The 13,631-nt window shown below is 37.7% G+C and overlaps 3 protein-coding genes across 6 annotated transcripts in view; 2 read left to right on the forward strand and 1 right to left on the reverse strand.

The window, feature by feature from the left end:
• The window catches only part of LOC145992074 (uncharacterized), a 184,408-nt gene extending 175,234 nt beyond the window's left edge, over positions 1–9,174 (reverse strand). For both annotated transcript variants that reach the window (XM_083128281.1, XM_083128280.1), the window contains exon 1: positions 9,043–9,174. The gene's annotated coding sequence lies outside the window, so the exon portion shown is untranslated. The remainder of the gene's footprint in view (positions 1–9,042) is intronic.
• LOC145992075 (uncharacterized) overlaps positions 1–12,201 on the forward strand; it is a 94,320-nt gene extending 82,119 nt beyond the window's left edge. For 2 of the 3 annotated variants that reach the window (XM_083128284.1, XM_083128285.1), the window contains exon 2: positions 11,840–12,201. In XM_083128284.1, the coding sequence (XP_082984410.1) occupies positions 11,840–11,936 (97 nt within the window). In that variant the 3' untranslated portion in view covers positions 11,937–12,201. Of the gene's footprint in view, positions 1–9,493; positions 10,194–11,839 lie in introns of those variants that run through there. The other variant, XR_014442126.1, reaches the window with a different exon arrangement.
• Positions 12,202–12,561: 360 nt separating this feature from the next.
• LOC145992692 (CD63 antigen-like) overlaps positions 12,562–13,631 on the forward strand; it is a 75,637-nt gene continuing 74,567 nt past the window's right edge. The window contains exon 1 of the mRNA XM_083129071.1: positions 12,562–12,634. Coding sequence (XP_082985197.1) covers positions 12,587–12,634 — 48 coding nt within the window. The 5' untranslated portion in view covers positions 12,562–12,586. The remainder of the gene's footprint in view (positions 12,635–13,631) is intronic.

A 13,631-nucleotide genomic window follows, 5' to 3' on the forward strand; every position in this document is an offset into this window, starting at 1 on the left:
TGCGGCTTTACCTATAAAACAGTGTTTTTCACTAAAATAAACGTCATGTCACGCAACTCAACTTACTTTTTCCATTTCACGCACTGTTGTCCTCACAACCGAATCAATAAAATATTGGACAGTTCTACACATCTTCACAAACCGGAAATGACTTCCACTTCCGATATTGCGTGTAACAAATGTACAGCAAAAATTACAAATTTAAGCCAATATCAAAATATCAAACAACAGTATTGAAACTAACATATAAATCAAACAGATTTCTGTGAAATTAACAGAAAACCAATAACATATTACATATCACCAAAATAGACAAGGCGTATCAAGTTCTCCTCCCATACAAACAAAGAAAATTGAGGTAATGTTTATGTACGAAATTTTCTTTGCTACGAAAATTAGTCCTTTTTGATCTGGTGATGCCATCTTTGCAATAATTCCTGTGTTCTTTCGGGTGAACAATTAATTTTCTTCAGGTTGGAAAAATTTTCCCTTCCTATTAATTTGTCCTTCCAAGAATCCAGCAAGTTAGCTGTGTTGTGCTTAACATCCTCAACTACATACGGGCCAACGAAGTATTCAAAGAACTTGGATATTTCTTTATCTTCAGCTGAACTTAACCGGTGGTTCCTTTTTAAAACCAGATCTCCTTCTTTTAGTGTGAACGAATGGGGATTGATCCGTATGTTCTTCTTGTTCTTCTGTCGGCTGTTTCGACTTTCTGCGATGAATAATTTGGTTTTCCAGGCTAGAGTCTTCCACTCACTGTCTTCAGGCCAGTCTAATTCCTGCAGTAAGTTAGCTGCTACAGGTCGATTATAAAATAACTCCACTGGGGCATAACCGGTAGCCTCGGATATAGAATTATTGATGAGCCAACAGACAGTCCTCACTTGTTTGCACCAAGAGTCGTGTTTCCGATTGCAAAACGTCCTTAAAATTCTTACAATTTCCTGATTGCTTCTCTCAATCGGATTGCTTGCTGGGTGATAAGGAGTGGTCCTGATGGGTCTAACAGAGTGGTTTTCCATAAATTGTAGCCATTGCTTGGACAGAAATTGACTTCCCCTGTCGGACAGGACATACTTAGGTTTCGGATAATGGGTGAAGTATCCCTGCTCTAACTTCCTAATAATTTCACCAGTAGTGGCTGTTCGTAACGGATAGGCTGTTAAGTATCGGGTTCCTACATCAATCAAGGTCAGGATATAGTAGAACGATGAAGACTTAGGTAGTTTGCCAATGATGTCTATTGACAGAACTTCATGTGGTTTCTTTTGGGTCGTGGTCAATCTCTCTCTACATATCCCAAGCTTATCGGGCTTGTTCTTTGAACATATCAAGCACTCTTGAATATATCGTGAAATGTCAGACTTCATATTTTTCCAGAAGTACCTTTTTCTTACTCTCTGATAAGTTTTTGTAAACCCAAAATGGCCAGTGTTATCATGTTCAGCCTCCAACACTTTATCCTTTAAACTTTGCGGAACCACTATACAATGGAATTTCTTTTTACCTCTAGAATTCTTAAATAAAAGGTCTTCCCTCAAAAAATATTTAGCCCCTTCATCTCCATTATTTAACTTGTCTGATATATCTTTACACATTGGATCTTGACTTTGGGACTCCTTCCACAGTTGGATCTCCTGGTTAGGCATGCGAATTTTCTTAGCTGACCACACCTGTAGAATTGTAGTAGTGTTGCCTTCTGTCTCCACAACCCCTTCAGCAACAGGATAACGACTTAGTACGTCAGCGATCTTATTACTCTTTCCTTCCACATGAATGATCTCATATTTATATTGTTGAAGTTTCAGAGCCCATCTCGTTAATCTGCCATTCCAGTTACGACTATTTTCTAACCATATTAGATTTTTATGATCAGTATAGATGAAAAATTTCTGACCGTACAGATAAACTTTAAAATGGTCTATCGCAAATAACACAGCTAGACACTCTAGTTCTTGCACTGTATAATGCTTTTCATGGGGCTTTAATTTTCTGCTGGCATACTGAATAATGCGAATCTCAGTCAGATTTATTGGAGTTTCGTGGTTTCCTTGAAATAGAACCGATCCAAGTCCTAACGAAGAAGCATCACACATTATGCAAAACGTCTTAGAAAAATCGGGTTGCGCTAACGCCGGCAGTTGCACTAGTTCCTGTTCCAATCTTCTGAAACAGTTTTTTCTTGTGTTGGTCCATTCCCATTTAACGTTCTTTGACAACAATTGTTCTAAAGGGGCAGATTTTTGTGCCAAATTCTCTACAAAACGACGTCTCCAGTTAATCAGCCCGAGAAATTGTTGCAAATCCTTCTTGTTCCTGGGACGTGGAAATTTCAAAATGGCTTCATTCTTCTTAGGATCAACCCTGATGTGTGTTCCGGATATAATATGGCCTAGATATTTAATTTCTTCCTTTCCGAATTCATACTTCTTAAGTTTCACTGTAAAACCTTCCTTCTGAAGAGTATCCAAGACGAATGATAAGTGTTGAAAATGTTTGTGAATCGTTTCATCAAATATCAAAAGATCATCTATATAAACTGTCAAGAATTTATCAGTAGATGGATTAAACAAATTGTGCATGGAATACATAAATACAGCTACAGCATTGGTCAAACCGAAAGGCATTCTCGTAAAACACCAAGATCTTCCGTTGTATGTAAAGGCTGTGTATATTTGATGCTTCTTATTAATTGGAATTTGTAAATATCCTGAAGCAAGATCCAAACAGGAGAAATACTTCTTCCCTCTAAATTTCTGTAGAGCTTCCTGAATTTGAGGTACTGTACTCCTGGGAGCTACAATTTGTTTATTTAGTTTTCTGAAATCAATGCAGGGCCTAACCGACCCGTCCGGTTTATCCACTACTAATAAGGGATTTAAATATGGTGAATTGCAGGGTATAATTACTCCCCACTCTTGCCACTTCAATAATTCTTCTTCCAGCTTTTTTCTCTTGGACAATGGAACAGGATAAGGATTGGAGAAAACAGGTTCTTCACTGGTCAAATTTATTTCACAGATAGAATTCCTAGATAATCCTGGTTTGTCGGCGAATATTCTTCTATATTTCAACAATAAATTAAATAGCTGCTCCTTTTCCTCAACTCTCAAAACATCTGAAGCAAAGGCTTTATCTCTTATGTCTGATTCTGTTGCAGTCCACTCATCAGCGTTAGCTTCTTCCTCCACTTTCGTACACTGTATTAAGGCTGTCTTCTCCCGCGACTCGCCCTTCTCTGAATCTCCAGCGTTAGGAAGTAAATGTTGCTCTACTGTGTGTCCGCCATTGATCAGATACAATTTTTCTGCGCCTGCATCCAGAGTGGCTTTGTATCTTCGAAGGAAAGGATAACCAAATAATAAATCAGCTTCTAAGCACTTGACCACATATACCAAATCTTCAAATATAAAACCGCCAATTTCAAAATTTATTCGCCTACATCCAGCTATCCGTGATCTTTCTTTTCCAGCAAAATATTTTAATATTACGCCTGGACACTTCTGCAATTTAAGACCTGGTAATCGCTCTCGTAATTGAAGCCAAATATTATAATTCATAAGGGTACATTCGCTACCCGTGTCCAGAGTACATTTTATTTGGAATCCTAATACCTCGACTGAAATTTCAGGTTTCTTCACATTATCCCTATCTTCTTCCATTATCGTCTTTCTAATTTTTAAATAATTTAGAGGAGTGGCTTCGATATTCAAGTACAATACTTCTAACGGAAGTTCTGTTAGGAATGGGTCTTCACTTTCGTCGCTTTCTTGTACTTGCATGCCCTTCATTGCAAGCGTAAGAGCACCGCTTACAACGGGCGCTGGGCTAAACCCAGAACTTCATTGCAGTTAATTTCCCATGGCGACGCTGTAACTCTAAGATTACTGGAAGGTAGCTCTTCCGTCTGTATTGCACACTCTTTTCGTTCTGGAGCTCTTTGATCTCTTCTCCAACTATTTGTGTACGGCGTAGTGCTTCTATAAAGTCTGTTATTTGTCCAGTTTCTATTCTTCCTCCTTCCATCCGGGAATCGCTGTTCTTCTCTGGTGATTGGTTCCTTCCCATTTCCACTCTCTGCGCTGCGGGATCCTCCAGGATTATTAGTAGAAGTTGTCATCTGTACTCTGCGAACTCGAGGTTGGTTAGGTCTCCTTTCTTCTGCTTTATTACCGTCGCCTCTCCACCCATCTATCTGTTCTGAGGCTTCGTACTTCCCCAAGAAGTTGGTCAACTGGTCAATGTTTCGAGGATCTCTTGTCAATACTAGCTGCCGTATTCTGTATGGGAGCTGATGAATAATTAAACTTAACACTTCTGTTTGGTCCACACGTTCGACCAAGTTAAAGTATGACCCGTAGACATCCCAACAATAATCCTCCATAGAAAGACCTGAGGATTTGGAATATCTTCTTTTTCTTAAAATCTGAATCTCTCTCTGCTTCGCTTCTGCAGAGGCATACTGTTTTTTAAACGCGGCACAAAACTGTTCAAAAGACTTCCACCTTCTCTCGTTGGCAATAAACCAGGCTTTAGCTTTCCCTTTCATTACAGAAGGAAGCACCTTTAATCTATAGTGCATAGGCATTTTCATTATGTCCATGGATGTTTTCAGTTCTTCCAAATAACGCTCCGCTAATATGGAATTTATTTCTCCGGTAAATTTGCTCAGAGAGTTAATATCCGACATTCTAAAAAAATGTCCAGTGTGAGATGGACTATGAGAGACATCAGGAGATTTATCAATATCTTATCTGGGTATCCCTTTTGTACTTTGGATACGTCTTCTCCTCTTACGGTTCCTTTTAGTCAACAATTCAGCAGAATATACAGATTCTGTTGAAGATATACCGGAAATCAAAGGGTCATTATCATCTCTCACCCATCGAATATTTTCCACAGATCTGTCAGTATTTCCAGCAGTCATTCCTGGATTTCTTTGCACAGATTCTAAATGTAATCTCTCCAAATTCCCTAAAAGGAATTCCTCCATAAAATAGAACTTCTGGTTAATTTCTTTATTCATCTTCTCACTGTCCTGCATACATAAATTCCTTGAAGTACTTTGCTGATCCACGACGGATTCTATCCTTGTCCTTACGGTGTCCAATTCATTCATTACTTTTCGTCTGTCTACTTCCCAAACTTCTTCTATCTTATTTAGAGCATCTCTCCCTTCATCACTTTGTTTTAACAAATCACATCGCACAGCTTCCAATTCTTCTTTGTTTTCTTGTCTTCTGTCTTCTATTACTTTCATCATTTCATTTTTATCATCTTTCCGCTCATCCTCAATCTTCTTCATCAATTCTTCTCGGTCTGCTTTCATTCTCGTCATCATTTCCTTCTTATCATTCCTAAATACCTCCTCTAAGTTCCTGAAAGCTAGTTTAGTTTCGTTTCTTCCGTCTTCAATAATCTTCATCAGTTCCTTTTTATCCTCTTTCCGTCCTTCTTCTATCATCTTCCTCAATTCATTCTTATCTTCTAACCTTCCTTCTTCCATTTTCTCAAACCTCTTTATCATTTCATTCTGATCTTCATTCCTTCCTTCTTCAATGATCTTCCTCAATTCATTCTGATCTTCTTTCCTTCCTTCTTCAATGATCTTCCTCAACTCATCCTTATCTTCTTTCCTTCCTTCTTCAATGATCTTCCTCAATTCATTCTGATCTTCTTTCCTTCCTTCTTCAATTCTCCTTAACCAGCCACAAAGTACCTCCATATTTAAAGTAGCACTATGCGATTTGCAATTTTTACAAACTAAGTCACCATCATGAAGAAATTCTCTGGATATTGGCAAATTTGCACACCCTAAATGGAAATACGCCTCGCATTTCCTGCACTGAAATATTTCGTCCAAGGGCTTATCTTTATCATCACAACAACTCAATTTATCCATTTTCTTCTTGCTCTGGCTTCTCAAAATTCTCCTACTCATACCTTGATATCTCTACAAAATGGATCACATGAGTTACATGTGGTATCAGACTTTGTAACGCTCGACAATTTCCTCATGACTTCACACTGCACAAAACACACGTTTTTTTTACACGATATTACAGTTACAATTTATCCTTTTACATCATCGATGGCTTCACGTTGAGCGCCAAATTTACCTGCGACGTTCCTTTCTGGTGTTCGCCACTGGATCACGGATTACTACGTCACGGTAGCTACCCAATCTCCCTGTGCGGCGGAGTTATGAGACTCACCTTAATGTATACTACACTTGGTTCTCAGGACGAAACGATTTGAACAAAAAAATAGATTCTTGCTATTTTACAAATTTAATAACACATTTTGCCTTTAAACAAGCACTGCAAAATAACAATAATATTCACAAACGCAATCACATTTGAATTAAGTTGCGGCTTTACCTATAAAACAGTGTTTTTCACTAAAATAAACGTCATGTCACGCAACTCAACTTACTTTTTCCATTTCACGCACTGTTGTCCTCACAACCGAATCAATAAAATATTGGACAGTTCTACACATCTTCACAAACCGGAAATGACTTCCACTTCCGATATTGCGTGTAACAAATGTACAGCAAAAATTACAAATTTAAGCCAATATCAAAATATCAAACAACAGTATTGAAACTAACATATAAATCAAACAGATTTCTGTGAAATTAACAGAAAACCAATAACATATTACATATCACCAAAATAGACAAGGCGTATCAAGCGATTACTGCAGAGAAGCTCAAAGAAAGCAAAAAATAAGTAAATAAATTGAATTAAATAGAGACGGGTATTTGAGGGTCTTAATACCTATTTTAATGTCTATTTTTAATTTTATGGTGCCTTTTAAATGCCTATTTTAGTGCCTTTTCTTATTTTATAGCGCCTCTTAAGTGCTTATTTTGATCATTTTTGGTGCCTATTTGCCTGCTTATTTGAGAGGATTTTAGTGTATAAATCCGCAACATATTTATGACAGCGAAATTCGAAATTCACAGCAAAGCGAAAGAATTATCTTACTTTTAATACACAATAATAGCAGAATGTGAGCTGGAAAAGCTTTTTCAAGGTTTTTCCAGCATGCTATGAAAACACGGGTCATTGTTGCCAAACCAACTTCCAGCGACAATGTTGGATATAAATATTCGAAGTTTCTTTTGGAACAAATTAAGGTTAATAGGACTATACATTCATAATAAGACACTTCGCAGCGTTCCGCCACTACTTTGAAAGTTAAACTACCGTTTCTAAATAGCTTCCCTACTAGAGGTTCGACGTTGTCACTTTGTAACAATAGTAAGCATAACTTCGAGTATACACAACATAACAATTAAACATCTACTCACTACCAGCGTAAATGCACACAGGTGGACATGCAAAATCCGCTCAGCACCAGACGGTGTCAAGAGCCTCTAGCGGAGAAATGTGGAGTTTCAGTCAGCATAGAAAATCGTATTTGTGAGGGCGGAAGTGCCGAGGCTGCAAGGATCGTAGCGGGCTACGTCCTTCGTCAGTGGCGGATGAACGACCTTGTCTCATGGGCATTGTTTTCCTTTTTTATTACAGCTGTCGCCCTCTGGGGAGGGTGATAGCGTTTCTAAACGTTAAAGGGAGGATTGCCTATGCAAGTTGATGATTTAGTGTTTCTTAGAGGACTCGGGAGATGTGATTTATCAGTTTCAGACTTTAGGGAAGTGATAGTTTCTTCAGATGTCGAATTCTATAATTCGTTTTTCACATGCACTCTCTTTTAATACAGGGTTATTAAAAATAACTCGACGTCAGCGGAAAAGGACATTCTGTCTCGGGAATATGTGGAGCAAAGCCGCGCATAATGTTAAAGATGGGGAGAATGCGAGTGGGCGGAGAAAAGGGCTGCGCGCTGCTGCAAACGACTGGTAGCTGCTGCCGCCTTGTGTCATATTTGTGCCGAAAGGACACTTCTTGCTTGCTGATGGGGTGTCCACTCCCATTACCCCCTCTGGCACCGTCACTGTTGGGACCTACTCTAACAGAGCGTTTGTGCAAACAGCAACATTTCAAACAACGTTTAATACCCAGCGTCTAAATATTTATCCCGCTGGAAATACTGCAGCTTTATTATGAGCTCATTCCATGTCAAATCAACCGATAATTTTTTTTGAACCTTTAGGATTCAGATTTTTTAGATTTTTTGATTATAGATTGTACCTCTCAAGAGGTCAAAAACTGCCGAATTTCAGATTTTTCGGCTCTTAGTTTTTGAGTTATTGACTTTCAAAAAAGCCTAAATCCCAAAATTTGACGACATTTAAAAATCTTTAAACAGCTGTAGATCAAAAAATTAAAATATCACAGTCATGTTGAATTTCAAATTAAAGCTCATTAAAAGCAGAAGAGAATGACTTTAATTTGAGCTCTCTAGGTCAAATAGCTATTGATATACAGCTGTTTAAAGATTTCAAAATGTCGTTAAATTTTGAGATTTTAGCTTTTTGAAAGTCAATAACTCAAAAACTAAGAGCTGAAAAAATCTGAAATTGGGCAGTTTTCGTCAACTTTACTGGTACTACCACTGCACCAAAAATTATTAATTTCTGAGATGTCAAGGTTCAGACCCCGGTTTATTTGGCATGGAATGACCCTATAATTGAGGTTACTTAACTGAAATACAAAATACGATTTCTTATTGTATTTCCAAACGTTTCATGCCAGATCGTGCAGCATTCGAAACTTAGTTAGATCGCGCAGCATTCGAAAATATTTGCATAACCACAGGATTTTTTCCACGTGGGGTGGGGTGGGGGCAACAGAGCGTAGTCGCGAATACACATACACCACCTTGATGCGAGTATGCACATAGTACTCATGTGGACTGTTATTTACGCACTATATAACTATAATAGATATAAATGAACGGATTATAAGATTAGATATATGGACAGCATTGACAGAAACGACTATTTCATTACAAAATTAAGTACACATTCAACAAAACTGCTATACACTACGATGAGCTAAAACACCATGGTTTGAAACAGTTTGCACTAATTTAATGCACAGGAAGTACAAATTATCGACTTACTTAAACTTCTATCAGGGCAACAACATATAAAATTATTCCATTTCGAAAACGCAGTAGAGGTGGCAGTCGTCCCTTCGCCCCATTCTGTGGGCGTCCAAGGATGAGACAGTCATCGACCGTGATGATAACCGACGAATTAAGTGCTCTATCTTCAAGCCAATTAACCAACAGTTAAATGTACATTAAAAAGTAGATGCAAGTTAAACGTATCGTTAACTCTCAGCTACCAGTTAGTCAAATGAAAAACAGTTTAATAGACACTGATAAAAACCTATTATAACTCTTAAAAGCCTGTTGATCTGACTCTTAACAAAGCTTGTACCCATCTTTAAAAACATACTAACATTTTATATGGCTTCTAAGGTGTTGGCACATAATGTCAGTTATGCATCATCAACTCTTTTTCATTTCCACACAAAAGTCTTATTTTTGACTTCGATACTACGCAAAATAAGCTTCAAATCATCAAACATTGTTTCCGTTGTGCTTTAGCACTATGACATTCTGTGTTACCTTTATACGTTCAGTTGTATGTGTCCAAATGTTAGTGTTCCGACTACGGTCAACTGATTTCGCCATTACAGCTGTCTAAACATGTAACAATCTACAGCATATGTCCAGGCACAGACTATTCACGAATTAAACATGCATAACGTACACACTTAATTCTTTTCGTTCTTGCTTCTGAGTATGCACCGAATAGACGTAATGAAAATCAAGCTTGTCAAACAAACAATACATTGTGGGACTCGGTTTATCACAATTGCGGCAATAAAGGAGACTTGGGATTCATTGTGTCAAATTGACTTTTGATGGCAAGCTTCATTAATCCTTCTGCCGTCGTATAAAACATTGATATTAATCCTTTCAAGGTATGAAGTCTAATGTCACAGGCTTCGCTGTTAATGGGAATCATTTGCTTGACTTCTTATCTCACAAAATGGTCGTTGGTAAACACGTACTCTACGTGCTTTTCCTTATTATTGTGGTGGATTTCGCAGTTGCGAGTTCGAAAAAAGAAGCAAAAACAGTTCCCTCGGATTCTGAGCATTCTCCGATTGCAAGGATTGTCATGGAGGGGTCGAACCTGTGTCCTCGTGGTACAAGGAGGGATCGTACTACAGGAAAGTGCAGAGCTCGCCCCATACAGAGTATGTATCGGCATTAGAGATACGATATTTTTTAATGGGCAGATTTTGGGACGTATACTTCAAAAAAGAAAAAAAAAGAAAAACAACTAAAATAAGTACACCGTGTTCCGCTTAGAGAGATCGAGAAATAATTGATGATTTTAATTGTAAGTAATGGTTTATTAACACACCTCTTTGTATTTCTTCATGTAGAAACTCTCCGAGTTTAGGAAAATGGTCAATGCAACTCGATGTGTGCGGCTTGAGTTGTTCTGCAGACATCTAAATGGTCGACATTCTTACAGTCGCCTCGCGTGTCTGTTGCTCTACTGAACAATGCAAGGCTTGATCTCGCATTATACATTAGCGCGCATGCACAAGAACGTGTATTGACTATTGGTGTGTAAACTATGAGATTTTCTGTATCTTGTAAGATGCAAATCATAACAATATCTTCCTCTGATTTTAAAAGGTGAGCAAGCTGTTACCTTACGTATGTATCTGTTTCAAGTTTCCAATCCGTTACTAAAGTGTGCATTTGAAGTTACAGTTTTGCAAAGTTCGTTTGTGAAGAAATCGATTATTATGGGATCGATTAGACAGCTGATTATATATATCCTGTTTTTTTTAATCATTCGCTTCTGAATGAGAATATTAGTGCTTTTGCAGACATTTTGCAAAATTTTGTATTAAACAGAAATGAGTAAATTTTTATGTATGCTACATTTTGATTGTTCAAAACTTCTGTGTTCAAAAAATTAACACTTAGCCATTTCATGTGTTATGTACATATTTCATTCATAAACGTAACATGCTAAAATCGGATTATATAGCATCGTAACCTTTTTTCTCAATACTGGATACCTCTCAATAGCGTACATTTTTATGTTCCCCGTCGGTGTTCGTTTTAAAGAAGTTCCCATGTATAGGGTGGCCATAAAATCTTGCCAACATTGCAAAGGTGTTTTACAAAGATACTTTTCAGTTACAGCTACTTGGCTTGTGGTAACAGAAACAGAAACTTACAAAGTTTATTTGCAATGTCAACACACTTTCACATGTGCCCCGTAGAACGTCTAAGCTATATTGAATTTCGCGTCTTGTGTGAAACCTGTCTTGGTTGACTCCAGCAACAGCGTCAGATATCTTTCTTCTCAATGTGTCCAGATCAGGTACAAGTGTTGCATACACTGTCCATGACAGCCCCATCATGGCATCCTTTATGAGGAAAATCTTTGTAATGTTGGAAATACTTTATGACCACCCTGTATATCTACACATTATTTTAGTATCCAATTGTTGTAGTTCAGTGGTTCCCAAAGTGTGCGCCGCGCCGCCGTGGAGCGCCGTGAATGGCTTACATGGGCGCCGCGAAATGTTCTATTATTTTCACAGAAATGACACTTATTCCAATGCATGCGATTATTTCGTACTTTTTATGTGTAAAATATTTCTGAATTTGAAATATGTGTTTATTTTTTTAACTTAAGGCAAGAAACCTTATCACACTAACTGAGGGTTTCAAGTGTTAGATTACATTCTGACTTGGGCGCCACAGAAAACTCTTGAAACACTAAGGGTGCCGTGAAACGAAAAAGTTTTGAGAACCCCTGTTGTAGTTAAAGAAATGTTAACAAATAAATAAAATATTTTAAACTTCTTTTCAGGTCAGACACCTACAAGCTGAAGAAGTTTCTAAAGGTTACAGCCGAAAATCTTGAGAGAGAAGACGACTACAACACAAACGAAAGCCTCCAGAAGTAATGTCGGAAGGAAGTGCCTCATGGTCAGAACACTTAAGGAGGAATAAATATTTTACATTTATCACCGAACCGATTTCAGTTAATCCTTATACCCCAAACCTTGATATATTCATACAGCAGAAGGAGGCATTCGAATTATGGCCATTATTTCGGAGGACATCCGTCTAATCTTGATTTTGATTTGACTGTAAGTTCTTAAGATTTTGTATCATCCAGTAATTGAAATGGAATGGTGTGGAATTGAAAATGAAATGGGATTCAAGAAAGAGTATTTTATTTTATACTATCCTTATTTTACGTCTATTTTCTGCCTGTTTAGGGTAATCACGACGCTGAACAATGAATGATGATAGTATGAAATGTATGAAGGGATAATCGCATGCACATACCAGGACTCGAACGCGAAACCAGACGAAATGGTGAGTCAACCACTCAACGCGTTCTGCGTGTCCTGCATGCATGGAATATACGCTACTGTTTTAAATCCAAATATACTGGTTCAAATCAAATAACAAGAAAAGAAGGTCGCAGAAGAGTTGATCCAGAACAACAAACGGAATGAAAGTGATGGATGATAAGCAAGTAAGTAATTATTGTCTGCAGTAGCATTTAATGTTTCACAGCAACAATAGAGATTTGACACAGGCAAAGATGATTACCTTAACACGGGCTTTCATTGGACTTAACATATTCTTTGGGGTAAGTGTAGGGTTTATTATGAGTTAACTTCGTAAAAAAAGAAGGTCTTAACACTACATTCACTGAGTTTTAATAAGCCAGTCGGTTGTTTTTCAAAAGTATAAAAAAGTTTAACTGTTGAGTAGCGACACAATAACAAGGGCAAGTGTAAACAGATTTGGTGTGGCACATAAAATTATCTTGTAAGAAATTAGTCAATGACAAAATAACCAACAACCAGCATTGGTTTGCGATAATAATAATATTAACCAAAATCGGACAATCATACTGCGTACTTGTTAGGCTACAAAGAGCGGATGTGTCCGGAAAAATCGAATGATGGTTGACTCATGATATCACCAGCGATGATTCCAGCATGAGCATGTGTGTGGCGCACCTTCATCCATTTCATCTCATCATCATCCATTCTCATTGTTGCGATTAGACACTAATAGGCAGAAAAGAGACAGGTTACAACTTGATGTGTATGTTAGGAACTTCTCATGTTTGTTTTGGTAAATTTACTTATATCATAAACAAGAAACTAGACTCACTTTCCCACGAGTTCTCAAAGACACTTCTCTAGTACTGTAGAATATCAGCCTGACTTTGAAACCAACAGAACAGTGTTGCCAGCCTCTTTACGTAAATTAGTGCTGACTTCAAAGAGAGAAAATTCTGTTAGATATCGATTCAAAATTAAGTTATAGAATCATAGGTCATTACAGCAGAATGAATAAAAACTAATGTTCATTTTATAAGACTTCCCGAGTGCCAAACATTAGCATAATAATGTATAAGAGACGAGACTAAACAATATCGACATAAGACACAACTTGACCGAGAGCGAGACCGCCTGCTAAGTCTCGTCTCATCTCGCTACCACTCTTGAGTTTCATGCCACGGATCGCCCTTCATGATCTAGTCTGGTCATGTGTAAAGGGCTCGCTTTAGATGGAAGTATGTCCTTTAACATTTTTGCTAGCATAAATATTATACAATTTTTATAGCAGACAAT

The sequence above is a fragment of the Lepisma saccharinum genome, chromosome 9 (assembly GCF_977018435.1).
Source record: "Lepisma saccharinum chromosome 9, izLepSacc3.1, whole genome shotgun sequence".
NCBI classification, from domain to species: domain Eukaryota; kingdom Metazoa; phylum Arthropoda; class Insecta; order Zygentoma; family Lepismatidae; genus Lepisma; species Lepisma saccharinum.